The sequence below is a fragment of the Sarcophilus harrisii genome, chromosome 1 (assembly GCF_902635505.1).
Source record: "Sarcophilus harrisii chromosome 1, mSarHar1.11, whole genome shotgun sequence".
In the NCBI taxonomy this organism is placed as follows: Eukaryota; Metazoa; Chordata; class Mammalia; order Dasyuromorphia; family Dasyuridae; genus Sarcophilus; species Sarcophilus harrisii.
The window spans coordinates 273,148,201-273,175,250 of record NC_045426.1 but is presented as its reverse complement, the minus strand read 5'-3'; the positions used below and the strand labels follow the sequence as shown (position 1 = coordinate 273,175,250).

Sequence of the window (27,050 nt, the reverse complement as noted above, 5' to 3'; positions counted from 1 at the left end):
GTTAGAAATATCTCCATTTTACAGATGAAGAAATTGAGGCAAACTAATTAACATGCCCAAGATCACATAGTTGGCAAGTGTCTGAGGCAGGCTTTGAATTAACATTTTTCTGACCTCAGGCCCAGTGCTCTAAACTGTGCCACTCAGTTGCCTCTGGAGTGTTGTGTTCACTTCTGGGAGTCAAATTTTAAGGACATTAATAGGGTCTTAAGTCTGTTATATTAAGACTAAAGGAACTAGGAAGAAAATAACAGGAAACTGTTGTCTAGTACTTAAAAATCAAAGCAGTTAAAAATACTAAGTTCAAACTTTGAAAAATATAAGAACTCTGATCAACACAGTGACCAACCGTGATTCCAGAGGACCAATGATGAACCATTGAGGGATCAGAATAAAATGAATATTTTTGCACATAGCCAACATTTATTTTACTTAACTATGATTATTATAAGGGCTTTGTTTTTTTCATGTTTTGAGGAGGGCCAAACGGAAAGGAAACAAATTTGGATTTGTGTTAATTAAAAAGTAAATTTAATATTTTGAATTTTTTTGAATTTTCAATTTTCATTGAAAAATGAAAAAAAAAAACTTAAAAAAAATCATTTTAAAAATGCTGAGACACTAATTACAAACTCTCCTGAAATTTCATGATTGCTCATTTTCCCTGACTTACCTTCTGGTGCCCAAGTAAAACAAAAATTATTTCAATTATTTGTCAATGGCAAGTTCTACTTGTAAAAGAACCTAGGCCATAAATTTAGCTTGACAAGGGAGCGGGAGGGGAGAACAACTTTAAAAGATATTAGCATACTGTGGGGTCTAGTTTAATCCAAAATAACTTTGAACATTAAACATAAAGGTATTTTTAATAATAGAAATACAATACTGGCTTTTACAATGCAAGTTATTCTCCAGTCCCTTAAGAGGCTTTGAAATCCCAACCAACTGAAGTTCTGCTGGCTCAATACTGAAAAAAGTAGCTCAACCTTTTAGTTCACATAATATAAAATGTAAAATCAACTTTGGTGATTTGGGGGGGGAGAAGGGAAGAAGATGATCCTGTTAATCATTAAACTTTACAGATCTGGATGCATTTCTGTCTATATAAAATAATTTGTTTTTGTTTGCAGAAGCTGAATAGCCAAGTCCAACTCCACGCTGATGCTTCCAATTCATTGCTCTGTCAAACTCCACTTGTAGATTTTGTTCTAAGGCAGCGGCAGCCTGCTTGTTCAAAGCCATGTTTGGTTTTCCCAGGGTGCCTGAGGAATTGCTGAGTGATGGGGAAGAATTCTTAAAACCTCCCATAAGTCTGAGAAATTTCATCTTTTGGTCTGAATTTTCAAAAGTAGCTGTATCCCACTGGCCAAACTGTGTAGGCTGTTGAAAGAGAAACAAAACAAAACAAAAAAACTAAACAAGGGTATTTTCCTTGGCTCAGAACTATAGTCTTCTTCCACTGACTCATATCTCCAGATCCTCATGATACTATCCTTTGTACAGAAGGGCAACAAGAAGTCTTTTGAGTTTGTTCAGGAATGGGGATGATTTTGCTCTGAATTATTTAACCATTTTGCCTGGTTCTTAAAAGCAAAGACATATAATTGACATAATTCACCAAATGAGGTAATAAGTAGTCTCTAACTAAGTGGGTTTTTGTCTGTCAGATTAACCTGTTTGAGCATTGGAGTTTAGCTTGGTTTAATACCAAAAGAAAAGAACGGGTCTATATAAAATTTTGTGAACTGCCATGTCTCTGATCTGGAAAGGGCTTCCCTGCACTAAAGCAGCAAGAGCCTTCACTTTTTGAGGTGATGGTATGAATTCTGCTTTTGGGGCCCCACACCTAACTGACAAAAGAAAGCAAAACCACTTCAAGCTTTTCCTTTCACTCAAACCCCATGTCCCTGAAGTCTCAGCACTTGTGGGCAACAACCTGGCCCTTCCGAAGGTAGACAGCCTTGTTCCCTACGCAGAGGTTCTTAAAAGGCTTTCTCTCACTTAGTTAGGTTAGCCTGTCCCAAGAAAGGTTGTATATCTCTCAAGAAGAGCAAAGGTGCCTTAAGGCCCTGAGTAACAAGTCACCACTCTTTGAAGAACTTGGAAGAGTTGCTTTCCTATTCCTTTCCCCTCCCCCCTTACCATTCCCCCGAGTAACAAGTCACCACCCCGGCCCCCCCCCCCCCCCCATACAATCCTTTTCTGAGAATGGCACCTTTGGTTTTGGCCTTCTAGATTTAGTGATGATCTTGACAATGAATGCAGGGGACTTGTGTTAATTTAGGAACCACTGATTTTAAGTATAATTAATCTCTGTAGAGATTTATCCTAAAGATAACCAGGCTCCTGAGGCAGCTAGGTGGCACCGTGGATTAGAGCACCAGCCCTGAAGTCAGGAGAACCCGAGTTCAAATCTGCCCTCAGACACTTAACACTTCTTAGCTATGTGACCCTGAGCAAGCCACTTAACCCCAATCGCCTCAGGAAAAAAAAAAAAAAAAAAGATAACCAGCTCCCAGTGAATAGGAATTTCACACATATGGAGGATTCTTAATTTAATGTTGGCTACCTCATTTTCTCTTTGAGCACAAAGTTCATTTAAGGGCAATCTAAAAAACTCAGGGCTATGGATTATTTCCATTCTTTCAATCACATTTCCATAAACAATTTGAATATATATTAAGTCAATATATTGAATATATATTAAGTCAATAAGAAAAATGGAAGTGAGTTTAGAAAAATGCCACAAGTGCATTCTCAACAGCAGTGAGAATGGGCTTGGATTGTTAAGAGCCGGAGGGGAAACTCGGTCTGGTCTTCTCTCACCTTCATTATATAGTGCTCTAAAATCTAAAAACCACTGAACTTTCAACAATCCCTAAAATATTTTGAAGATGGTATCACTATCTGTCTCTTTCCCCCACTTCCTTGAATAGAGAGGAGCAGAGCTGGTTTAACAATATTCAGACATCTTCCTCCAGACCTAATGCTCTTTCCACAAGACTACCTTGCCTCCCCAACCAGAAGACAAACAGTAATCCCCTTTTCAAGTTTGATAAGTGGAGACACCAACATAAACCCAACTATTTCATAGCACACGTGGAATAGGCAGTTCGGCAATTTGAGCCAGACTGGCCAGCATACTTCAGATTTCTTATGAGAATTTCCCCTCTATTCATATCAGCCTCTATTCATTTCTCTGTCAGCTTGGGAGAAATATATTTGCAGGTTGGTCAAACAGCTGCCTCAATTTAACGTATGACACACTTTCCTGCCGCTGAGGATTCAGGCAGCACAGATGCAAGAATAATTACAGCTTTCCAAACCCTGCAATTTCTGAAGCGAACTGCTGGCAATTATTTTGCATTTGGCTTTTAAGACAGCATTTCCAGCCTGCTCTTTACAGAGCAGCCAAATTAGTCTTATGCCCAATTTTTTTATTCAGGCCCAATAACTCTTGAGGAATCATTATCAGAAACTTTTCTGAATGACTTTAGAGACATTTATGTCTGAGTAACCTACCTGGAAGAATAGTCACAGCCACTAAATGCCTGTTGGTTCCTTTCCATGTGATTTCTGACACTGCTTGTGGCTAGTCATGTTAGTAGCTTTCTCTCTAGCTACTAATAAACCCAATCCCCAGGAATACTAACCCCAATTCTTGCAAAAGTCAACAAAGAATGCAGTTGATGTGGCCCTGTTAACTCTGGAGGGCCAGAGGATGAACAAGAAGCAAAGACAGGAGAGATGTGGGAGATTACAAGTTTAAAGCTGAACCATCAAGGTGAGGCATTGGGAAAAGAGCCAAACTCAGTTTCCTCTATTCCAAGAAAGTGGGTGTCATAGGTGGGGCCTATAACCACCATAGCAATAACAGGATGCAGAAGTCACCAGGTTCCTTTGGGTGTTTCCTTTTGTTTCTGCATTTGCAGGAAATGGCTCTCCTTAGGAGCAGCTCCCACCCAGTCAAAACTAGTCAGATGCTAGTGTGAGACGGTTCTCTTCAATGCTCCCTTAGGTCCTTCCAAAGAAACTTCCCATTAAAACTGTGCTTAAGAAGAAGCCCCAGTGGAAAGATACCCAGCCAACAAGTCCTGTCTTTTAGCTCTTTTTTGCCCTTTGTAATGCTCAGCAGGCAGTGACTTCTTAATGATTTATATTCCGAAATGTCCTTCAGTCAGAAATAAGAGAACAAGGTCTTTATTGCTAATCTATTTTAGCCATTTCTCCAAGGTAGGTGCAGGGAAAATGCTACTTTTCTGAATTAATGATGAAAATTAAAGCTTAGTATAATCCCCACTGCTAAGGGAGCAGGCCAGTCATCTTGTACTGTCTTTGGGGACTGGACTAATTTGTTTTACTGCATGACCTCAAATTTGCAATCCAAAGACAGACTGATATACCAAAGGGAGCATGACTAGCATGCTGAAGAGAGAATGGCTGTTCTCTGACATGATCCTGTAAAAACTCAGGTCCAATTTCATACATACCACTTCCACTTTGGTTTCAGGAGCTTCAGTTTTCCCAGATTCTCTATCAATCTCTTCTTGCAAGGCCTTTCTTCTGACCTGAGTGAAAAAAGAAAGCAAAGAAATAGTGGATAGAGATGTTCTCAGTGATGTCTCAATTCCAGATTAAAGAAAAGCTATGGCTTAGGGAGGAAAGAGAAACAGAGCAAAATTTTTCTTAGCTCTGTTACAATAAAAAGTGCATTCACCAGTTAATGAATATATAAAGGAAAAGAGTGGATTTTTTAAAAAAATATTGAGACTGTGTGATTCCTAACACTAGAAGGAATAGTTCACAGTAACCCTCATTTTATCAGGTATTACAAGGGAATCAGCTAATCCAACATAAGCAAATTTCCCAGGTAAGCAAAACCTCCCCATCCTGACAAATCTTTATTTGTGATCATTTGGATTTATTATCCAAAACACACATGCTTGCTTTCTCAAATAAAATGTTCCTTTTCTTTCTTTAATGACTCGGTGTCATCATTACACCACCACTGTGCTATAATACAGTAGTTCTGATGTTCTTATATACGTATGTATGTATATTGTCCTACTGCTTGTATTCCTGCCTTTATTGCTTTTCTCTGACAAATGTGATGCTTTTATTTACATTCTGAGAAATCAGTCATTCTTACAGAGTAAAGTGTGATACTTTTTTCAGGGGCTCAAACCTATTATATTACTCAGAAGATTGGATTCAATTCATACATCTATAAATGTATAAAAAACAAGTAGTCTTTCCTCATTCCTTGAGGCCTAGGACTATACATGTTTTTTTTCTGTAAATTTAGTGCTTAACACAATTTCTGGCATATAGTTAACTATTAATAAAATGGTTGTGGGATGGAGTGAGAAGGGAGAGAATTTGGAACTCAAAATTCAAAAAGAAAAAAAAATTACCAAAAAATAAATAATAAAATGAGAACCCCAAATTAATGAATGAATGAAGTGCTTGTTTAAATGACTGATGGTTGATGGTACTAAACCTTCAGATGATCAGAAATTATTATATACACCAAAAAGACTAAAAGCAAGAATTTCAAAACTCAGATAAACCTGTTTTGCAACTGTGACTCTAGGCAACTTGTCTCTAAGTCTCTACTCCCCTAGAGCCTTGGGTTGTTTTCCCATAAAGAAATGGGCACTGGAATAAGATAACAAAGATCAAGATCAAGTGTAGTAAGATCAAATAAAGACTAACTGGAACAGACTTGTCAATCACTTCCTTCTCAAGAGTGGGGCAAGTTTCCCCAAATTGACATTTTTGAAAAATACCTTTACAGAAGCCTCATCTATAACAAGTCAATGTGCTTTTCAAATTCTACTCAATTCCCATCCTGTCATCTGGTAAGGCAAATGTGGACTTTTGTTAGAAAGACTGTGATACATGCACAGTGACAACAACTGGCACTAACTTGTAAATACAAATTGGCAGATGCTTTACTGTACCGTATCTATGGTGACTTCATCCAAGTTTCCCTTTTTTTCAGATATCACTTCCAAGTCTGATTCATGTGCCTGAATAGTAAAAGGAAAAACTCTTGTGACATGTGCATGTATGTGTACATGGGCAAAAGTCTTCAAATAGCCCAGCATTTAAGAGTTGGAAAACTGCTATGGGGACAAATTCTACCTAACCTGCTTGGGAAACACGCATAACCACTAGCAATAAACATTTTCTCCAAGAATTCAGACAGGGCCCAATAGTGTCAAGACCATATCGGAGGAAACACATGCTGGTGAAGAGAGAACTTTCAGTGAAGCCAGGAAGCCTGGTCAGGTTCAGTATCCTGGTCCCAACATCATACCTTATGGTAGCCCAAGGCGCAATAAAATGGCCCTACACCTAGGAACTAGGAAAGAGAATGACCACAAGCAAAGGCCAGGTGACAACAAAATGTCAGGAATGCTAGACAGCATTCCTTCTCAAGTACAGCAGAGGTAGTAGGATATAATGGAAAGAATGATGGCTTAAAGCAAACTTCTGATGTTTACTAATTGTGACCATGATCAAGCCATCCAAATTCTGGGACCCTGTTTGTCTATAAAGCTGAGTTAATACACACAAAAGTGTGCTGATTAAATGAGATTACATGTGCAAAACGTCTTGCATACATCAAAGCACTCTACAATTAATAGCTGAGAAGCAGTGTGGATAGTAAATAGACCTGGTTTCAGAGAATGGAAGGTCTGACTTCCAATATGGCCTTAGGCTCATACTGGCAGTGAATCCCAGAACAGGTCACTTAATCTCTTGGTGTTCTGAACAGCTGAGATTGTAAATTAAAGAACAGCTGCAGACCGAAGGTGGCAGAGAAGTTTTCTCATTAGAAGCTTATGAAATCACAAATCCAGCCCCTATATTAAGACTAGACTAGCTTTTGAGGTCTCTTACAACTCTGAAAGGATGTGAAGATTTTAAATGATATGGGAAGCAAAAATAGAACCTGCTTAAACAACTACAATAAATCAAATTGTAAAGAATAACTAAAAATAGAAGACTTCAGCCAGGTTGACTGGAAAGTTTATTTTGCGCTATAAAAAAAAAAAAAACCCTACCAAAAAAAGGTAAAAATTTGGTTACTTTACTCCCCCACCCCCGCGTAAAGAACCTTTAAATATATCACTTATACAACCACTCCTGTAAGAAGCAAGGGGAGAAACTATTTATGTGAAGTCCTCTTGTTCTAAGACTTTTTCTTCAACAAGACTCTTTGGAACTTGTTTCCTCCTAGACAGAGTAGTTTTCTTTCTCTTCTCATTCCCATTAAGGTAAAGATCAAAGAGTTGTAAACACTCAGTCCAACAGGAGCTGGGGCCCTTTTTTGTTTACTTTTTCCTTTCTTGTGGTCCCCCTCTTTCCCTCTCCTCCCTGTCTGATTTTTCTTATACAGCATTACAAATTATGAAAACGTGTTCAAAAGGACTGCACATATTTAACCTATATAAGATTGCTTTCTGTCTTGGGGAGAAAGTAAGAAAAGGAAATTTAGAATACCACTTTTTACAAAAATAAATGTTGAAAACTATTGTTATATATATTTGGAAAAATAAATACTATTAAAAAATACATTTTCAGACATTAACATGTTAATGTTAATATAATATTTTGTCAATATTTTGCTTATATTTATATGAATATAAATATTTTGCTAAACTATGCTTATTTCTTATAAGGCTTTTATTTTGGAGAAAGGAAAAATGTGGGTAAGGCATAGTGAAAGTGATATAAAAGAAAAAAGGAGAAAATAAAATAAATTGATGAATAAATAAATAAATAAATTTATTATTAATAAATTTATTTATATTAAATTTATGAATAAATTTATGAATTAACATTAAAAATAATGGTTTAAAGTTTTTTTAACAAACACCAAACTATTAAACAGGTTAACAGTGTCATATGTAACGCCATTTTTCTGGCCTCTGGATCTAAAAAAATGTTCATATTGGTTTATTTCTTAGTTTGTAATTTAAACATTATTTAAATAAACAAGACAACACATACCTAGATTGCCCTCTATACTCAGTTTCAGTCACATCTCCAGCTGTGGGGGGGTGCTTGATTGCACAAAACCACTTGGAATTACAAATCCCACAGAGGAACACAGCCATGAATAAATCCATTTTTCTTTCACTGCTCTAATGGGATAACTACCTATATCTTTGAGCCACGTGCTCTTTACTTTCCCAGTTTGCTATTTTCCCCACTCCCCCAACCCCAAGCTGAAATCGATGATGGGGAATGTGCAGCTGGCTGCCTTCTCAATCACAGCAAATTGTAGCCCTAACAGTTGTTATGATTTGAGAAACATCAAACATGGCCAAAGGTCTGAAGTCCAGCAGTCTCAGGACATAGAGTAGAGGCCAGACTGCCTTATCCTTCAGGCCTCCATATATGGTTTCTCTCATTATCTCACCTCCACAAGCAGCTACATAAATCCAAATAATGAGTACTAATCTGCTGCAGTTCTGCAACATGGGTAATTTAATTAGAAAATTTATCAGGGTAAAATTTTCTTGTCTTTCATCCAAGGTCAAAAAGAAAAACCTCACATAATAAGGGCCACACAAATTACCCAGTGCTAAATACCAATTCCATTTAAAAGACTGAATCAATTTTCCTGTGTCTGGGTAGACTAATGACAGATGTCTCCTGGAGAGAAGGATGGCTGGCTCCTTGAACTACATGTACAAAACATTATTTATATAGTTCTTCTTTAACCAAACGGTTTTTCCACATTCACCTGTCCTTACAAAACATTCATCCTGGGGAAAGCAAGAAAGTACTGAGTCATCTGGTCCTCCGTTTTTTTGTGAAGAGTCAAGCTGGGGTAAAATTAAAGGGTTAGGCTCAAGGCCACATGACCCCATTGTTCTCACAAAACCTCTGGCTGTCTTGGATTCTTCTTCGGAGAATGCAGAGGAGGGCACTGGTGATCTCTAGTATCAAACCCTTTTATCTGCTGCTTCAGAAAGGCACACACAGGGGTCTGGCCCACATCCCTCCTCTGCTCTAAATCTTCAGTGGCCACGGATGCCCACAAATGAAGAGCAAGCTCTCTTGACCTGAGGATTTCCCCAGCTGGACACCACAATCTATCTAGTCTTACATCAATCATGTCACTCCCTTCCATTGGTGCCACGTTTCAGCTAAATGGGAGTCTCCACCCCAACCCTCTGAAAATCTTGTGTTTCCTCCTCTCCAGCAAGGCTTTGCTGGCATTGTTCCCTTAGCCTGGGTAGTGCTCTGCAGCCTCTGGCAGCATCTCCTTTAAAATCCAATTAAAACACCTGTTCTTCCATGATACTGACCCTCTTGACCAAAGCCATAGGGCCATGGATAGAGAGTTAGAAGAGATCTCAGAGATCACCTAGCATGATCCTTTCATTTTATATTCAAGGAAAGAGAGCCTTAAGAGGAATAATGACTTATGTACCATAAATGGATATAAACTTGGGTCCTCCAATTCCAAAGTCTTCTTTCTTTCCAGGGTACTGCACTGCCTCCCAGTATGACTGACCTCCCAAAGCACTGACTGGTAAATCTCTAGTGCATTTGTATTCTAGTTATGTTTGTTTACATTTTGTCCTCCTACTAGGCTGTAAGCTCCATGAGGGCTCAAGACCACCTTACTAAACTTTGTAAGCCCTAATGTTTAGCATGATTGACCTGCATCAATGTGGCATTTACATGAGATGCTAGAGGAAAAAAATTCAGGTGAATTGGCAAGGTTGAATCTACATTTCCTCCTGAATTATTATTATTATTTTTTATTACTACAAACAAAAACAAACCAAAACACGTCCTCTGCCTCAGATATTTTCCCTACAAGCTCTTGTTTCTTCAAATATAAGACAACCATGATAATATGTTCATAAACAATGCCCTCCAAAGCATTTATCTAAGGATTTATCTAAGAGTATTGATTATATTGCATTTCCCACTCCTCCCCTTCTGACACTAAGAAAAAAAAGAGATCAAAACTTTTCCCCAAGAGTCAATTAAAGACTTTAAATATCCAAAAATGTAGAAATGTACATGTATGAATTTTTTTTTAAAGACCCAGAAGCAATTCCTAAGAATATCTTCCCAGCAGTTAAGATTAAGAGCATTTGGTCCCCTACCCAATAGTATTAAACTCAAAACAGAAACCAAGTCCCCTGAATTATACAAAGGATTATACTTTATGTTTGGTGGTTAGCCACATGTTTACCCATCTCTGCTCTTTACTATTCACTCCCTCAAAAAATTCTACCTGTCAGAAGGGTGTTTGGTTTATCAGAATAAAGGAGCCCTGGGTCTCATCTTGGCCCTGGTATATATGGATGTTGTAAAGTTTGCTGACATTTTAGTTACTTCACTTCTCCTCCTACATGAAACAGGCATATCTTGCTCTTGCTTTTAATTACAGAAGAGTTCTATTTGTGGGCCTTTCAAAACATCTGATGCTTCTGTATTAAAGCTGTACTTTTCTTTTTTTGAAAAAATTTTTTTTTTTTTAATTTTTTTACAAAAGCTCAGAAACTGTAAGGCAATCTCATGATGATTCCCCTGACCAAGGAGTCCAGCAGGTGCTGAGCACACAGGCACAGTGAGCTCCTGCTATGTTGCTTTTGGGGGCTAGATAGCAGTTCTTATACAGCTAGCCCAGGGGCCAAGGTTGACAAGGGAAAAAGTGCCTGAGTAGTTTTCAAAACAAGATGGATAAAGATCAAGCCTTATTCTGGAAACTAAGCTGAAGGGAAAAATGACAGAGGACTATAAATTTAAGCACAAAGGCCTGTGCATCTAAACTATGAAAACCAGAACAGCTTCTTCCTTACTTTATGCCTGCTCTGAAACTGGTAATATTAGGACAAATAAAGTACAAAGCTGAAAAGGGCCCCAGAGGTCAGGTGAACCTATTAAATTTTCTATCATGAGGCCTAAAGAGTTGAAATAACTTGACTAAGTGACCCTTAACACAGAGAGCAACAACAACAACAACAACAACAACAAAAAACCACACTAAAAAAACAAACCAGTCCAAGGATATGGTCAGGCTGAGAATGGAAAGGAGCAAAAAGAGTAAATTCCCAGAAAAAGAGTGTCAGGAGGTATCCCTCAACAGAAGCTCCAGAACTCTAAAGATAAAAAGTCATGGAGGGGACATGACCAAGAGCTTATCATGCCCATGTTGTGGAAGCTTCTGGGAAAGACTTACCAGGGCCGGGGCTTGAGGTTCCTGCATTGATTTCCTATCTGCCGCCATCTTCTTCTTCTTTGGAGCAGGATCATTGGCAGAGAGTGGCTCAATCTGCATTTTAGATTTTTTCCCTTTCTTTTTGATGTCTCTGGGGTCATCTACTAGGGGGACACTTTCTGCTGACTTGGCTTTGGGCTGCTTCTTTTTGTGGCCTTTCTTTCTGCAGCTGCTGAAGGCACTGGGGTCCTCTACATGGCCCTCATCAGCAGGCACTCGGTCAGTTCTAATATCCTCCTCATCTTCCTTCTCTTCCCTGTAAGTCTTCTTCTTTTTCTTTTTCTTCTTCTTGGTGCCAGGGTCCCTGCGACTGCTGGGATCCTGCTTCTCCTCTCCCCATCCCTGTTCTATGGACTCACACTCAAGCTCTTTGTCTTCTTCCTGCTCTTCCTTCATGGGGTCAGGAAGGGCCTTGCTGGACTCCTGCTCTCCAAACATCTCCTCATCTGACCTTTTATCCTTTTTTCGCTTTTTAGGTTTTCTGACAGAGCCCCCCACTTCCACTTCTGCATCCACATCTGTCTTTGATTTTGAGGGGTGAGAAGGGGAGGATTTTGCCTTCCTTTTTTTCCCTTGGCATAGGGGTTCAGGTGAATTTGGAAGCAGCTCCTTCCTGCTATGATGTTTCTTCAGAGAACTGGTTTTGCTCATGGTCTCTGCCTCCATGCAATCCTCATGGGGGGCTCTGTCTGGGCTCCCTGCTTCTTGGGTTTTCTTCTTTTTTTTCTTCTTCTTTTTCAATGGAGGTGTTTCTGGAACCATATCTGAAGGGGCCATGGTTTTCTGGGATGGCTTTGTTTGGATAAAGGATTCCACATCCAAGGTATTCTCTTCCACTGCTTTAGCCTTTTTCTTTTTCTTCTTCTTCTCTCTTGGTTCTCTGCCAAAATCCAATTTGTCCGCCTTGGCAATCATTGCTGAAAAGGGAAATCACTTAAGTTACTTCACAACATGGTCTCCCATAGCATTCTTGTGTATTACAATAAATGATGGTGGTTCTGATGGTTACAAAATTGTTGAGGAAAAGGAAGGAAGATTACTTTCTATGTATACACACATGTGACAAACATAGAATGTTTAAGAGTGGGAACATGGGACAGTATATAAAGAGCTAGCAGGGGAGGTAGGTAGGAAAACTAAGAATGTTGCCTCTGACACATTCTGGGAGAATGACTCAAAGGAGATTACTTCATCATTCAATGCCTGTGGACAACTCAAGATTCTAGGTAGAGGACTACTTGCTGATCTTCATTGAGGGTTTTTTTTTTTTTTTAAACTTTTCTCATGCCCTGAAAACAGGTAATATTAGGACAAATAAAGGGGTACAAAGTTGAAAAGGCCTCAGAGGTCAGTTGAGCCAATTAAATTTTCTATTGTGAGGCCCAAATATAAAATCACAGGTCACGAGAAACACACACACACAAATTGTACGTTATACCTGAATAATACTATGATACAAAGGCCAAATTTCCAAGCCTTATCAATGTTGTTCTCTCTACAAGACAGAAACCTATCCACCTACAGTGGTGTGTAGACCAGGAATGCCAAACTCAAATTGAAAACAAATTTTGAAAACCACAAATTAAGATGACTTATGTTGCACTGTCATGTATTTTTTATTTTGTTAAACATTTCCCAATTATATTTTCATCTGATTTATTTGTAATTTAGTGCCTAAATCAAGAGTCTGACAGAATTGGTGCAGTCTAATTTACAACAAAATTCTGACTTTACTGTCTTGATTGTATGTCTTTAGAATATATTATATGTCATGTTCTCTATCTTGCCTTTTTAATTTCTGATTTATATTTGACTTGGCTCTCTTCCATAAACAAGACACTCCATATTTAGGCTCTGGCATTTTCTTTGGCTGTCTCCCATGCATGGAAGACTCTCCCTCCCTCATCTCTGCCTCCTGGCTTCCCTCAAGTAACAGCTAAAATCCCCTTTTTTACAGGAAGCTTTTTAATTCTAATATTTTCCTTCTATTAATTATTTCCTATTTTTCTTGTATATGAGCTTATTTGTCCATAGTTGTTTGCTGTTTGTTTCCCCTATTATATTGTGAACTTCTTAGGTCAGGACCAACTTTTTGCCTCTATTTGTAAACCTAACACTTAGCACAGTGCCTGACTATCGGCACTTAATAAATACTTACTCATTATCGAATCAGCTAAAGAAACAGCATGATGTAGTGAGAGTCAGATAACCCAGATCCAGATCTGCCATTAACTAGCTAGACAAATCATTCAACATCAAGGCATGCATGAAATCTAAATTGATTTTCACCCTGTGAAAAAAAGTGAATAGTGTGAAAGTATTCATCTTCAATCTCTCAAGTTATTAGGAAGAATAAAGTATTGCTTGAAAGAAGTGTTTTAAAGGAGTTCAAAAAAGTGAAAAGAAGTGAAGAGAAAGAGGGTAATTCTAATTTAAATCAGAGATTGGAGAAGAATAAAGAAAAATGGGTCTTTTAAAGTTAAAACAACAACAACAAAAACCTTTCCTGCCTGAAACGTTTATAAAATTTGTAAAATCTTATCAATAGAATTCCAAATTGCAATGAAAAATGAGAGTAGCAGACTATCCAAATGGATTTTGCCAAGCCTGGTTCCACAAAGAAATGGCAAATACAATACAGAAAGAATACGAGACAGGAGAGCCAATAATTTAGTACAGAAAATGTCTAATGTCTAAGAGAATCAATTATAACATCCCAGACATCTCTTAAACAAATGCAAAAAAGGTACGGATAAATAGAATGAAGAAGTAGGGTGATACACATGACTAGAATATGATGTTAAGGAAAAAAAAAAAAAGGGAGAGGGTCAGTGGAATAGCGATGTATATTGATAAGATACATGAGAAAAAAAGCCAAGAACAATGGAATACAAAGGAGAAAAGGATGAAGACTGATAGGAGAAATAAAAACTCTTAATAGTTCCCCCCCCCCCAGTCTTTTCTTCCCAAGCTACCTAGCTCCACTTCCTAGAAGGGTCTTTATAAGGAATGGACCCCCTAAAGTCCATACTACTCTGACTGCCTTCTTCTGCAAAACTTTCTAGGTTATTAAGGTCTAGATCATTGGCCCATAGAAGGCCAAAGAGTGTTCTACGGTATCTTCTGAAGGAGCCTGGCCCCTGTGATGGATAGTCAATAAAGAAAAGTAGATGATAAACTGGAAGAACTATTAAGATACTTCATTGTAACAAGCAACTCCCTCTAGACTCTACCACTTTGTAAATAGTTACTGCATATTCCTTAATATTCCTTATATTCCTTAATACCTGCTTCTAAGCTGGTCTTAGCCAAGGTAAGAAAATAATAGGAAGAAAAGAGGTCTGAGAACCAGATCTCCCTCTATCTCTGTGACAAATGAGTTGTTTTATCTTGGGAAAGACCTTTCATTTCAAATTTCATTTGCCAAATGAGGTAGTTAGATCAGATAATCTTTCACATGAGAAATTTTTTAATTTTATGACTGGAGGATATTAGAAAACAGTATCTGCATAATGTACAGAGCCGAGTTTTTGTTTTTTTTTTTAACTAGAGATTCAAGATCTTGATTTTCCCCTCAACCCCCAAACAATGTCATAAATTTTATTACCAGGGGAAAAAACCATGTAATAGGGATGACTTTCACCATAAAGAGAAAGCAGTAAGAGATCAATGAAAGAAAATTCATTTCTTGAGCATCCTTTCTCCCTCAGGTACTTCTCCCAGAAATTAAATTGTATTTATATTTTTAAATTCTTATATGTACACATGCTGTTTTCTCCATAAAATAGAAGTTCCTGGAGGACAAACACAATTTCATTTTTGTTTTTATAATCCCAGCACCCAGCTGGGGGTAAGTTTTTTTTAAGATAATTTTTTCCACTACTGTCTCAACATAACTGATTTCTTTTATAATCTTTTGCATTTCTTTTGTATTCTATTTTCTATACTTAAAAACAGTTTTTGGAAAAGGATGCCAAAAGGGTCCATGACCCAAGAAATATTAAGAGATCAGCTCTATAAAGGCTTCTGATAGTAAGCAGTGGACATACAAGACAAAACAACAGCACAGGCTGACTGGACTTTTTGGCTCCAACTCCTGAATTTCTTATTTCTCTAGTTACTTTAGGGAAAGGGGAGGCAAAATGAGGTAAATTAGATCACATAAAGAAGTACAAAAGGCCTATTACAGTAAAGAGCAAGAAAGAAGGGGGATAAGCATTGTCTGAAGCTTAATCTTATCAGATTTTATTTAAAGAGAATAACATAACATACACACTCAATTGGGTATAGAAATTTATCTCACCCTATAGCAGAAGGAGAAAGAAAAGTAAGCAGCTAGATAGAAGGGAAGGCAGATTGATGGAAGGGATGGTCAGAAATAAAACACTGGTGAGAAGGAATAGAGTGAAAAGAGAAAAAAATTATAAACAGGATGGAGGAAAACATACAGCTAGTATTCAAAACTGTCAATGTGAATGGGACTGAATTCTCCCATAAAAGGAAAGCAGAGTGTGGAGTGGATTAAAATCCTACAATATACTGTTTACAAGAAATACATTTGAAATAGATAAACATACAGTAAAGATAAAAAAGGCTGGAGCGGAATGTATTATGCTTTAGCTGAAGTAAAAAAAAAGCAGGAAAGCAATTATGATCTCAGATAAGCAAAAACAAAACAAACAAGAAAACAAAAAAAAATCTAATTAGTTTATTCAATTTAACGTTTAAAAAAAATTAACCAGTTTCTCCTCAATGTGCAAATTAATAAAACTTCAGAAAATAAATCCCCCAAGCTTCACAGTCTGGCAAAACAAATGTCCATATTACTCACGTCCAAAAATGCATACTCTTTCTGCATCATCTCTCTATCAGGAAATAAATGGCATTTTTTGGAATCAATGACTCCAAAATTTTCAAACACCATTACAATCAACACCCAGTTCAGAAAAAAGGATATTAATAAATCCAAACAATTAAACAGACAGCTGTCAATGGTGTGGCTCTAGTAAGGGTACATTTTTTATATGAATTGATTTCAATGCAATTCAAACATTTATCAGGTGCTCACTATATGCAAACCATCGTGCCAGGCTTTGGGGAGATAGTTAAGTCAACAGAAGATAACTGTTGACCAGAATTAATTATTAAAACCCAGAGATCTTAGAATACAATATTCCAAAAGGTAAAAGAAGTAGACTTACAACAAAGAATAATTTATCCTAAACAATGTACCTTTAAATAGAATATAGGACTTTCAAGCATTTCTGATGAAAAAAGCCAGAGCATAGTAGGATTTTGAAATACAATCAGGCAGAATTTAAAAAGCATTTTGCAAAATGCTTTACAAATGTTATTTTATACTCACAACTACCTTGGGAAGTGCTATTATTATCCCATTTTATAGAGGAGGGAATTGAGGTAGAGAAAGTTTAAGTGAAGGTCCAGGGTTCTAGGGCCAAATTTGAACTCAGGTCTTATTCATTCCAGGCCCAGTGCACTATACAATGTGCCATTTATCTGTCTCTTAAAAAAAAAAAAAAATCCAAGAAAAATTTGTAAGATGAATTTACCTGGGCAACTAGAAGATGCACTGGAGGTATTGTTATCATTTTAATAGGGAGAGAAGAAACAAGTGTCCCTTCAGAACCTTAATATCCTTATCGATAATGAAGGATTTAAATGATCTGGGGGTGGTGGTGGTGGATTGTTTTCTTATGTGAACAGAACAGACTCACAAGGAGAGAATATTTGGATCACCTGGCAACCGACTGGATATGGCCATTAAGAGACAGGAAAGAGTAAATAAGGGATGATTCCAATACTGCAACTTAACCTATAGCTGTTCTCTAAGCTTCTGCGGTCTGGCCCCCCCCTGCTTGGGATGTGCTTCCTTCTTGCTTCAAACTCCTAGCTCCCTTCAAAGATCAAATCAAACGCTATTCTTCCAAAATTCCTTTCTTGATATTCTCAACTGTTAGCTCCCTTCTCCCGTTATGTTTTGGAATAACAGCTGTGAACATGAGTGATGCTTCCTTCCTAAAGCTGCTTGAAGGCAGGCTCTTGTCTCAGTTTTCTATCTGTACACCTTAGCAGAGTGCCTACCATAAAACACACTTAACAAATGCTATTGAATTGAACAGGAAGAAAAAAGCTCCACAGTGTGTTGGCTAACACCAACGCTTAATAAAGCAGAGGCAGACTGGAGCTCTTTGAGAGCAGGCCCAGTATGATCCCCAGTGCCTGGCACAGAGCAGGCATTTAGTCCATGTTTAGTAACTGACTGAGAATAACCAAGAAATAGGTTAGAGAATCCAGACAGGAGCTGCAAAAGCTGCAGATTCAAACACTGCAGAATCACAGCTTTTCCCACAAGTGATTCCCCATGTCTGGAACACCCGGACTGCTTTCTAGAATCCCTACCTTCCTTCCTTGCTGAGTTCGAGCTTGCCCAGAATCACACCGCTAGTAAGTGAGGCCAAGTTCGAACTCAGCTCTCCCTGACTCCAGCGCTCTATCACTGCACAAATTTTTTTTTTTTTTTTTTGGTCTAGATAAAAAAGGTCATTCTTTGATCAAATCTTACCCAACCTTAATCAGTGAACGGATGTTGTCTCAGTCAAAACAACACCCACAAAAAATAAAAAACTCCCATTATATGCAGGGCCGTGTCCGTTCCTCCAGATCTGGATCTTCCCAAAGGACCCAGGTGGCTCTGGAGGGGAAAATGAGGCAGGTGGCCTTGCAAAGCAAGGTCCTTTCTTCAATCCAACTCTTTGAACTAAGGACAAACACTTCCAACGTGAGCTCCTTCTAGATCCCTCACAGAATTAATGCTGCCATATATAAAGAGACAGATTTAAAGATAAAAAAATATATATATATAAAATAAAATTGTGTGCATATAGATATGCACACACAAATTTATCATATACGATTATATATAAATTTCATTATATATATATATTCTTACACTCGTACCGAACTGCAGCAATCCCCTCCCCCCGCACGAGGTCTCACAGGGCAGGAACGGTTGTTTTTTTGTTTTTTTTGTTTTTTGGCCACGGGACCCGCGACACGGCGCCTGTTTAACAAATACTTGTTAACTAACCATCGTTCTAGGCCTTGGTGGGGCTCTGGTTTTACTGCTGATTTTACAAGCGAGTTTTCTTTTTTCCCCTGGCCCCCGCCCCCGCCCCAAAGCGGGCCGAAATGCACTTCTCTCGGACTCCCCGGTCTCCGGCACGCCACAAGCGCTTAGCCAATCCTTCCTGAATTAATGAATTCAGCAGCGGAGCTACCGCCGGGGACAGTCCCGCCGGAGGACTGGGGTGGGAAGGCAGACAACGCGGACCGAGAAGTGAAGAGCAAGTGAGGAAATCCAGAAAAGGTGCAAGGCAGGGGTGATCCAGGTGCTCTCTACTACCCCCCCCCCCCCCCCCCCCGCCCCTCCTCTCGATATCCTATACTTCCACCCCGTCCTTTCTCTCAAGCTCACCTCACAACACGGTTCTCGAGATTCCACGTGGGTACCGAGTCTCACGTGTCCCGGAAGTAAACACCTCCCGCTTTAAAAGAGCGCCCTCGACGCGAGTCCTTCCGGGTCATGGTACTCGGCGCTGGGTCGTTGCTTGGTAACCGCGTCCATGGTCGGGAAGACCGGCCGCAAAGCCCCGGCTTCTCAGCCGGCGGCGGAGATCGTGCAGTCGCAGGACTGGGAAGTTGCGGAATCTGGGGCAAACGCAGCGGAGACAGTGTCTCCTCCGTCTGCCTTGTCTACGACCTCTCCATCGTCACCGTTGTCTTCAGCAGCCGGGCAGCCCGCCTCCTCAGCCTCGGCCGCAGGAACAGAAACTAGAGAGGTTTCGGCAACTTCTAAGGCTACAGCTGAGCAAGAGAAGAGTCTCTGGCAGCAGATCTGCGAGGGTAGGAGCTGGAGGGCGGAGTCATCACGGAGGAGGTGGGGCCGAGGGCGGGGCCAGTTCGTGCGGGGGCAGGGTCATGGGCGGGGCCGGGGCGTGGGCGTGAATGCAGATTTTCATCTGTTTTAAGACCTGGAGAACATCAGAGGGCAAAGAACGTTGGCTTGATTTCAGTTTTTCCCCCGAGTCAAAGCTTGGACTAAATAGCCTCTTAAAGGTCCTTTCCTGATCAAACGCGCGTTTATTAAGCAGTTTTCTTTGTGGGGATCTCCAAGAAAGGCAAAAAAAGCTGGTTCCTGTCCTGGAGGAGCTTACACTCCTGTGGGGGAGGTGGCCTGCAAATAGCTTTGTACATAAAAGACTCATGCAGTGTAAAAGGGTGGCAGTCCCTGAAGGAAGCCACTGTGGTGGAGACCCGCAATCAGTGAATCAGAAAAATATGAATGAGTGAATGTAGGTTTTAAAGAATCAAAAAGGACAGTTAGGGGCTGATGATACCCACCAGTACCCCCTCCCTTCCCCACCTTAGGTGAAGCAAGGACTAGGATTTATAAACGCCATGTGTAGAGCCTGAGGATGGAAAGACAAAAAAATCTCCTTTGCCCTTTGCCCTTCGGTCTTGGGGGAGATTGGAAGGGAGAGGGGAGTAGAAAATACTTATGCCCCTATCGGCTAGAAAGGAACTTAGAGGCCATCTCGTCTGATCTTTTAATGCTATGAGAGATTTGCTATGTAGCTTTAATCACTGAATGGAGGCAGCCTCAGTCAAACTGAGACCTGTTGAAGACTTAAAAGGCTAAGGCTTCCCATTGTATCCAGAGTCATGTCCGGTTGTCCTGATCTGGCCACTGGATGCAGATGGTTCTGGAGGGGAAACCCTTGCAAAGTTCTCTCTCACTTAAATCCGGTTCACTTGTATGTCAGGGCATCACCTCCCTGATAACATGGCCCTCATCGAGAATGAAGGACAGACAACAAGAACAAAACAGATGAGAAAACTAAAGCCCAGAGAGCTGAGCATACAAGCAGTAATAATAAGAGGCAGAGCTGGGATTTATGTGCATCATTGGACTCCAAATATAGGACTTTTTATACTGCATCGCATCTGATTCTGGAGGAAAACGCAAAAAGTTCTTCAACAGGTAGATCATGTTAGGCGCAAAGATCTCCTGGATTGCCTTCATTTATTGCATTGCCCTTATTGTCATTGTCATTTTTAAAGTTCATATCTATGATTTCATTTGAGTTGGAACTGCATCAGTAGATCTTTCCACTGATGCAGAGAAGCAGCTCATCTCCCCTACCCTCGCTCCTCTCTGTGTTTATTTTTCCCTTTCATCTGCTTCTTTCTCTCTTTCCCTCTCTGCCTCATCTGCTTTCTTTCACTTCTCTTTCTCTTCTTTATCCATTATTTTTTTCTCCTTCCAATTATGGACAGAAGAATAGTTCCTTCCAAAATTTTGGCAAAAATAGTAACTTTTTGTATATGATGGCTGGAGAACAGAGGCTTATCCAGGTGCAATCTCAGACCTCTGGTTGCTTTTTCTTCTTTATACTTCTTTGCCTGAGCATAGGAACTTGAATGGTGATCCTTCAGGATTGGTTTTTTGGAGTGGCTACTGAGGGAGCTTCTGGGTTCCTCAGTCAGTGTTGATTGCATTATGGAGGTACTTCTATGCATGCTAAAGAACATCTTTGAGGAGATGACCATTAGCAGGAGGTAGTATTAGAAATGTAACCTCTGAGGGAGCTATTCAGATAATACAGAGATTCTGTATGGATGGTGGGGAAAGTGTATGATATCTGGTGGCTCACAATGGACAGTATTGTCCTGAGCAAAGTTGTATCCTCTTGACCGGGGCAAAGTAGGCCATGTCTTGGGCCCCAGGAGAAGATCTCAGTTCAAATAAAAAAACTACTTATTAGCTGTGTGACTGGGCAAGTCATTTAACCCTATTTGCTTTAGTTTCTTCAGTAAAATGAGCTGGAAAAAGAAATGGCAAACCATTCCAGTATCTTTGCCAAGAAAATCTCAAATGAAGTTACAAAGACTTGGACATGACTGAAATGATTGAACATCAACGGCATAATTACCCAACCCTAAAAGAAGAAAGGAACAATCCCACAGTATATCTCTCAATGGGAACAAAAAATTGGTTATCAACTTCTATCCACCCCCACATCACTGGGTTGTCATTGTGGGAGAGGTTCTGGATGATGGGTCAGAGAACACTGAATGGATGGCAAATCTCAGAAAGGACCCTGGTTTCATGTCAGAAGATAATGACTTGTCTTCAGCTAGCTTACTACAAATTAACCATACTGCTAATGAAATCTGTGATGAGAATTGATACTTATGCTAGAATATCAACATTTTCACTGTGGCCCTGATATTTCTTGGTGCTATTCTTGCAATAATCTCTAATTTACACCAGGAAACTTACTTTAAACTACAAAGTTTTGGCATCAATTATAACAAAAACCAGATTTGGAACTCATCCTTTTTAAAGAGCAGTGGAAAACTCTGGAATAGCTGGTCTCTGTTTTTTTCCATGTATAGTCATCTTGATACTGCTCTTCCTTCAGGGCTGTTACATTTCTTGCTGTATTTAAGTTTTTCATTCTTTACCTTCATTCAGAATCTTGTGTCTGAACCATTAGACGAGTCTGCCCTAAGTTTGGTCCAGAGATCCTTTTAATTGAGCTCCCTAAGGATCTGTCTTGGAATTCCTTCTCTCTTTACACTCTCTTACTTGGTGACTTCAATCACTCCCACTGATGTAGTTATCCTCTCTAGGCAGATCAATCTACTAAATACCCAGCCCTACTCTCTAAAATGCCAATTCTGCCTCCCCACTTCCTACTGGACATTTCAAATTGGACATCCCATAAATATCTCAAAGTCAGCATGTCCAAAGTAGAACTTATTGTTTTTTTCCCTCAAAAACTATTCCTCTTTTGAACTTCTTTATTTGTGCTAAAGGCCATTACCATCCTTTCAATTTCCCAGGTTCACAATCTTGGCCTCATCAGCAAATCTTGTCTCCCAACATATGCAATCAATTGACATATTTTGCCATTTCTATGATTACAGCATTTCTTTTATAGATCTCATCTTTCTATTAATATAGCAATCATCCTAATTCAGGGATTTACCATTTTCCACCTGGACTATTGCCGTAGCTTCCTTGCCAAAAGTCTCTTCCCTCACCAATCTATTTAATAAATAGCTGCCAAAAGGATTTTCCTAATGAGCAGGTATGACTATGACATCCTCTTACTCAATAAACTCCAATGGCTTCTTATTGCCTCTAGGATCAAATATGAACTCTTCTTTTTAGCTTTTAAAGTGTCCCATGGCCTAGTCTTAATCCGCCTATCCAGGCTCATCTAATACTGTGACCTTCTTGCTTTTCTTCACATATTACATTTTAATTACTGTCTTGCTGTTGCCCCATTTTTAGAATGCATTCTCTCCTGCACCTTGAATAATCTTGTGTTCTTTCAAATTCGCTTTTGATACCATTTTCTATATAGTTTTTTTTCTGATTCTCTGCCTCCTGTCCCCTAACTTTGTGACCTCCTTTCAATAGCTGCCTTATTTATATCTTTATCTATTGTGTATTTATTTCATATATATACATGTTGTCTTCCCTGATAGAGTATAAGCTCCTTGAGGGAGGTTTGTTTTGTTTTTGTATCCCAATGTCTAATACAGTGTTAGTCGACATTTAATTAATTTGTATTGATTAATATTTTTCCTAGTACAATGTACTTTAGATATTAATAATCCAGAAGGTAATTTTTTGGATTTGTTTGTTTGTTTTGATACAAATGAGTGATTTTTAATGGCAGAGGGAATTCCAGGTGAGAAAACTTCTGTCAATGCAGATCAACTGTTCCACTTAGAGAGTAATTTTGGGCACTGGGAGGCTGTGACTTAGAGAATCACAAAACCTAATGTGTGCCTGAAGTAGGATTTGAATCCAAGTCTAATTTCAATACTCTTTTAATTTTTCTTTGAAATTGTGATTCTGTCTTAGAAGCAGGAATCTAAGTGTTATTTTCATGATTTGATATACTTAATCTGCTGTTGAACCTGAGTTATTTAAAGCTGCTTTTTAAAAAATAAATAGTATTTAGGAACTCTTGGGGAAAATTACCAAGATGAGTTCCCTTTCACCCAGTTTAAGTAATGATAATAACTTGTAATGAAGTGGAAGAGGAAATTATGTCAGTTCTCTTGTGACTAAGGCTTTCTTGATTTGATTCATTGATTCAAAAACCATTGATTCAAAATATTTCCTTGTTCCACACTATAGTCTTTTTTTGTGATATTTTTCCACTTTATCAGGATATTCAAGAAGTATGAGCTAATAACTGGAACAAAGAATTTGAAAAGCAAATTTTCCATGTTATCTTTCTATCTGCAGGAAACTGATGATGTCATATTAAAATTTGTATATTCAGAGGCTATCTCTGGAGAGTTGGGATTTAGCTCAGTATGAATCTGGAATCTTGAGTTCTAATCCTATTTCTTACAGTTGTTGTAATTCTGCTATATCTCCATTTTAAAAAATAGCTTAATGACCTCACAGAATAGAGGACATGATAATATAATAGGGAAGAAATATGAAATAAGCAATTATAGGGAACACTTTGGATCTGACTTTTTCTTTCACCTCCAGGACTGCAATAAAAAAGGAGGGGATCTTCCAATGACTCACAGACATCCTGCCTCTGCCAACTTTACTCCCATTCCTAATTTCCTCCCTTTTTTTTTACTTTTTAATTTTACACAGAATTATCTCCTTTTAGCCATGGTGAATACAGTTTGTTTAAGACTGCTATTTGTTTGTGTTCTCTGATTCAAATTAAGCCAATGTTCTCTGTAGCTTTTTCAAATTTTTTATTAAACAATTTATTATAAGATTAATATTAAGCATCAACACAACTAATTTAATTTGCTTTGTAACTATTTCCATTTACATGAATTAATTTTAGTTTATAAAATTACCATCTTTTTTCTTTTCAAAAACGGTCCTTAACTTTCCTTGCTATTACTTAACCTCTCTCCACCCATGGATCCTCCCTTGTTTTCTTCCCTCACCCTTTGCTTCCCCATCTGTCCATCCCTTGCCCCTTATTTCTTTTTAGATTTTGGAGGATGCTATATCCTTCCTGTATATATATGTAGTATTGCTTATTAAACCCATTCCTAGTGTGAATAGGTTTTCAGAACTATAAGCCCTTCTCCTCCCTCTAATACTCTGTCTATACTTTCTCAGAACCTCATTTGTATAGTATAATTACTATTTTTACCTAACTGCCAGTTTTTCTTTTGAGTTACACTATTGTTGATGCGAATCTTAAAAACATAGTATGCATGTCCCATGTTTAAAAAAACCAGACAATTTGTCTATGTTGAGTTCCTTTAAATTGATCTTTGATTATAATATTCTTCTCTAAAATATAATCTTCTCTTGTTGGGGTTTCCTTGGGGTCTCTGGAGGCAGCCTTAGTTTCGGTTCAATAATCACCCCAAATGCAGCCAGGTATTAAAGTCCAAATGCTTTATTGTCTCCTTCAAAGTCTCCTTCACTTGAGGCTCAGCTAGTTTTTCTGGAGGCCTTCTGGATCTTGGTTTCAGTGTTCTCCACAGGACAGCCTGTCACCACTTCCCTGTCTTCTTAGTTCTGCCTGACTGCCTTCTCTGGCTTCTGAATCTCCCAGACTGAATCCTGGCTTGAGCCTACGAGATCTTCTAGTGGGCTTGTCCTTTCTGGCCCTGATAGCTTCTCCTTAATGCCCCACACTGAGTATACACCAATCATTATATCACTAGGAAAGCATTATTTGTTGTAGAATTAAATCAATGCTAAACTAGATTTAATCACTGTCTCCTCAATTCCACTTAGTTAGCACCTTGTTTCAAGTTCTGGCCCATAACATTCGATATTGATTCTTATATGTTAAATTTTCTATTAAGTTGAGGTTTGGTTGAGAGAAAGTCCTGAAAATCTTCAAGTTCATTGAATGTCCATTTTTTATCATTCCATATTATAAATAATTTTGCTGGATATGATATTTTTAGCCGCAGGCTTAGTTCTTTGGATTGTCAGTAGATATGATTCCAGAACCTGCTGTCTTTTATTGTAGCTGCTTCTAAGTTCTGTACAATTCTAATTGTAGTTCCACCATATTTGAATTGTTTTTTCTTGTTTCTGACAAGATTTTCTTTTTAATCTGGTGTTTTTGAAATTTGGCAATAATATTCCTATGTATTTAAACACAAAGAATCTTGTTGAGGCAGTGATAGTTGGATTTTTTCTATTTCTACTTTCCCCTCATGTTCTATCCAAGACAATTTTTTGGGATTATTTTCTGCATTATTATGTCAAGATTCTTTTTTTGGTCACAACTTTCAGGCAGTCCAATTATTCTTATATTTTCTCTTCTTGATCTGTTGTTTTTCTCATAAAATGTTTCATATTCTGTTGTATTTTCTCATTCTTTATAATTTATTTTGTTATTTCTTGGTCTCTTATAGTTTCACTGGCTTCCTCTTGCCTGATTCTGATTTTCAAAGAATTATTTTCATCTTTGAGATGCTATCTCTTTTTTTTAGTTATTTTTTTTCATAATCGTGTTTTTCTTGGATGTTTTTTATTTTAGTTTTAGTTTTCCCTCAGTGGCTCTCATTTGATTTTTAAGTTCTTTTTTTGAGTTCTTCCATAAATTCTCTCTAGTCAGGGAGCCATTTCACATTACTCTTTGAGGTAGAAGCTTTTTTTTTTTTTTACTTCATTGTCCTCTTCTGAAGATGAACCCCAGTATTCCCTATTTCCATAGCAAGTTTCTATAGTGGGATTCTTCTTCTTCTTCTTCTTCTTCTTCTTCTTTTTTTTTTTTTTTTTTTAAGTAAGAGGTATTAGTGTAAGCAGCTCTAATTATGGTGTTGGGGGCTGTTGCCTCGACCTTCCCTTCAACTCTTTCCTCTGACCTGGAACCTCAAACCAAGAGCTCCCTGCTCCTGCAAGTGCTGGTAGCCAGCATTGTCCCTGCCCCGCTTCTGCACTCACTAGATGCTGGTTCCTTCTAACCCAGGGCAATCTCAGCAGCATAGCTGGGCTTGGTGTTCCCAATTAGCCCAGGTTCTCTCAGTCTTCCCAGACTCAAACCCTGACTCCACAGACAGTCTGGGAGGTAAAAGTCTCTGTGGTTCCTGCTGAGGCTTACCTAGCTAGCCCCAGGGCTCTTTACTTGGTGTTTCTGCTGAGCTAGCCAGGAGGTGGTTGTTCACTTAGGTTAATCCCAGTTGGTTTTTAAGTTCTTCTTGGGTTGTACCAGTAGAGCCCCTGTTCTGCCCCAAGTCGTCTTGATTTTTCACCAGTCTTTGTATACCCTGAGGTGCAAATTTGTTCTATTTGTGGGGGAAATCTGGAGAGCTTGAAATTTACCAGCCTACTTTGCCACCTTCCCAGAATCCTCTCTTAGTCCTATTATTGTTATGTTTTTTTATTCTTCCTCTGTTATCCAGAAATATTGTTTTTCTTGCTTTTTACTGCAAGGGAGGTTGGAGAAGAGGATCTCTTTCTCTTTCAACCCACTTCCCCCCAAAAGCAGACATGGAGAATTTCAAAAGAAACATATGTATGCTTGAATATAATCTTGTCTTTTTATTTCTGGTTGCTTTGTCCTGTCTTTCTGTTTCTTTTCATAAACATAGATCAGACACTTGTATAGACTTCAAGTATTGTCTGAAATACTACAAGATGTGAGGGAATTCTTATTCCTTCTCCTCTGGTTCCTACTCTTGAAATGTCGTTTTTCCCAGTCTTTTCCAGTCACTCCTTTCCTTCTTCCACCAG

The 27,050-nt window shown here is 38.7% G+C and overlaps 2 protein-coding genes across 4 annotated transcripts in view; one reads left to right on the top strand and one right to left on the bottom strand.

Moving 5' to 3' along the window:
• Nucleotides 1–847: 847 nt before the first annotated feature.
• KNOP1 (lysine rich nucleolar protein 1) lies at nt 848–18,893 on the bottom strand. Of its 3 annotated transcripts, XM_031942580.1 has the most exons (6): nt 18,756–18,831; nt 13,419–13,550; nt 11,222–12,177; nt 5,964–6,032; nt 4,491–4,568; nt 848–1,380 (listed from the first exon to the last, which is right to left on the bottom strand). In XM_031942580.1, exons 2-6 carry the CDS (start codon nt 13,420–13,422, stop codon nt 1,063–1,065), a joined length of 1,425 nt encoding a protein of 474 aa, XP_031798440.1. In that variant the 5' UTR covers nt 13,423–13,550; nt 18,756–18,831; the 3' UTR covers nt 848–1,062. The 3 variants fall into 3 exon arrangements, with proteins under 3 accessions (XP_031798440.1, XP_031798446.1, XP_031798450.1); XM_031942586.1 differs by lacking the exon at nt 13,419–13,550 and having other exon boundaries at nt 18,756–18,893; XM_031942590.1 differs by lacking the exon at nt 5,964–6,032.
• IQCK (IQ motif containing K) overlaps nt 18,884–27,050 on the top strand; it is a 129,928-nt gene continuing 121,761 nt past the window's right edge. Inside the window, exon 1 of the mRNA XM_031942607.1 lies at nt 18,884–19,183. Within this exon, the coding sequence (XP_031798467.1) occupies nt 18,904–19,183 (280 nt within the window). The 5' untranslated portion in view covers nt 18,884–18,903. The remainder of the gene's footprint in view (nt 19,184–27,050) is intronic.

Bases quoted from the DNA above. Each gene is read 5' to 3' on its own strand.
- KNOP1 (XM_031942580.1), bottom strand. The intron at 4,569-5,963 runs GTACAGTAAAGC...TTTTTCACTCAG, and splicing joins ATGAAGTCACCATAGATACG to GTCAGAAGAAAGGCCTTGCA. The intron at 1,381-4,490 runs GTATGTATGAAA...CTCTTTCAACAG, and splicing joins CTGAAACCAAAGTGGAAGTG to CCTACACAGTTTGGCCAGTG.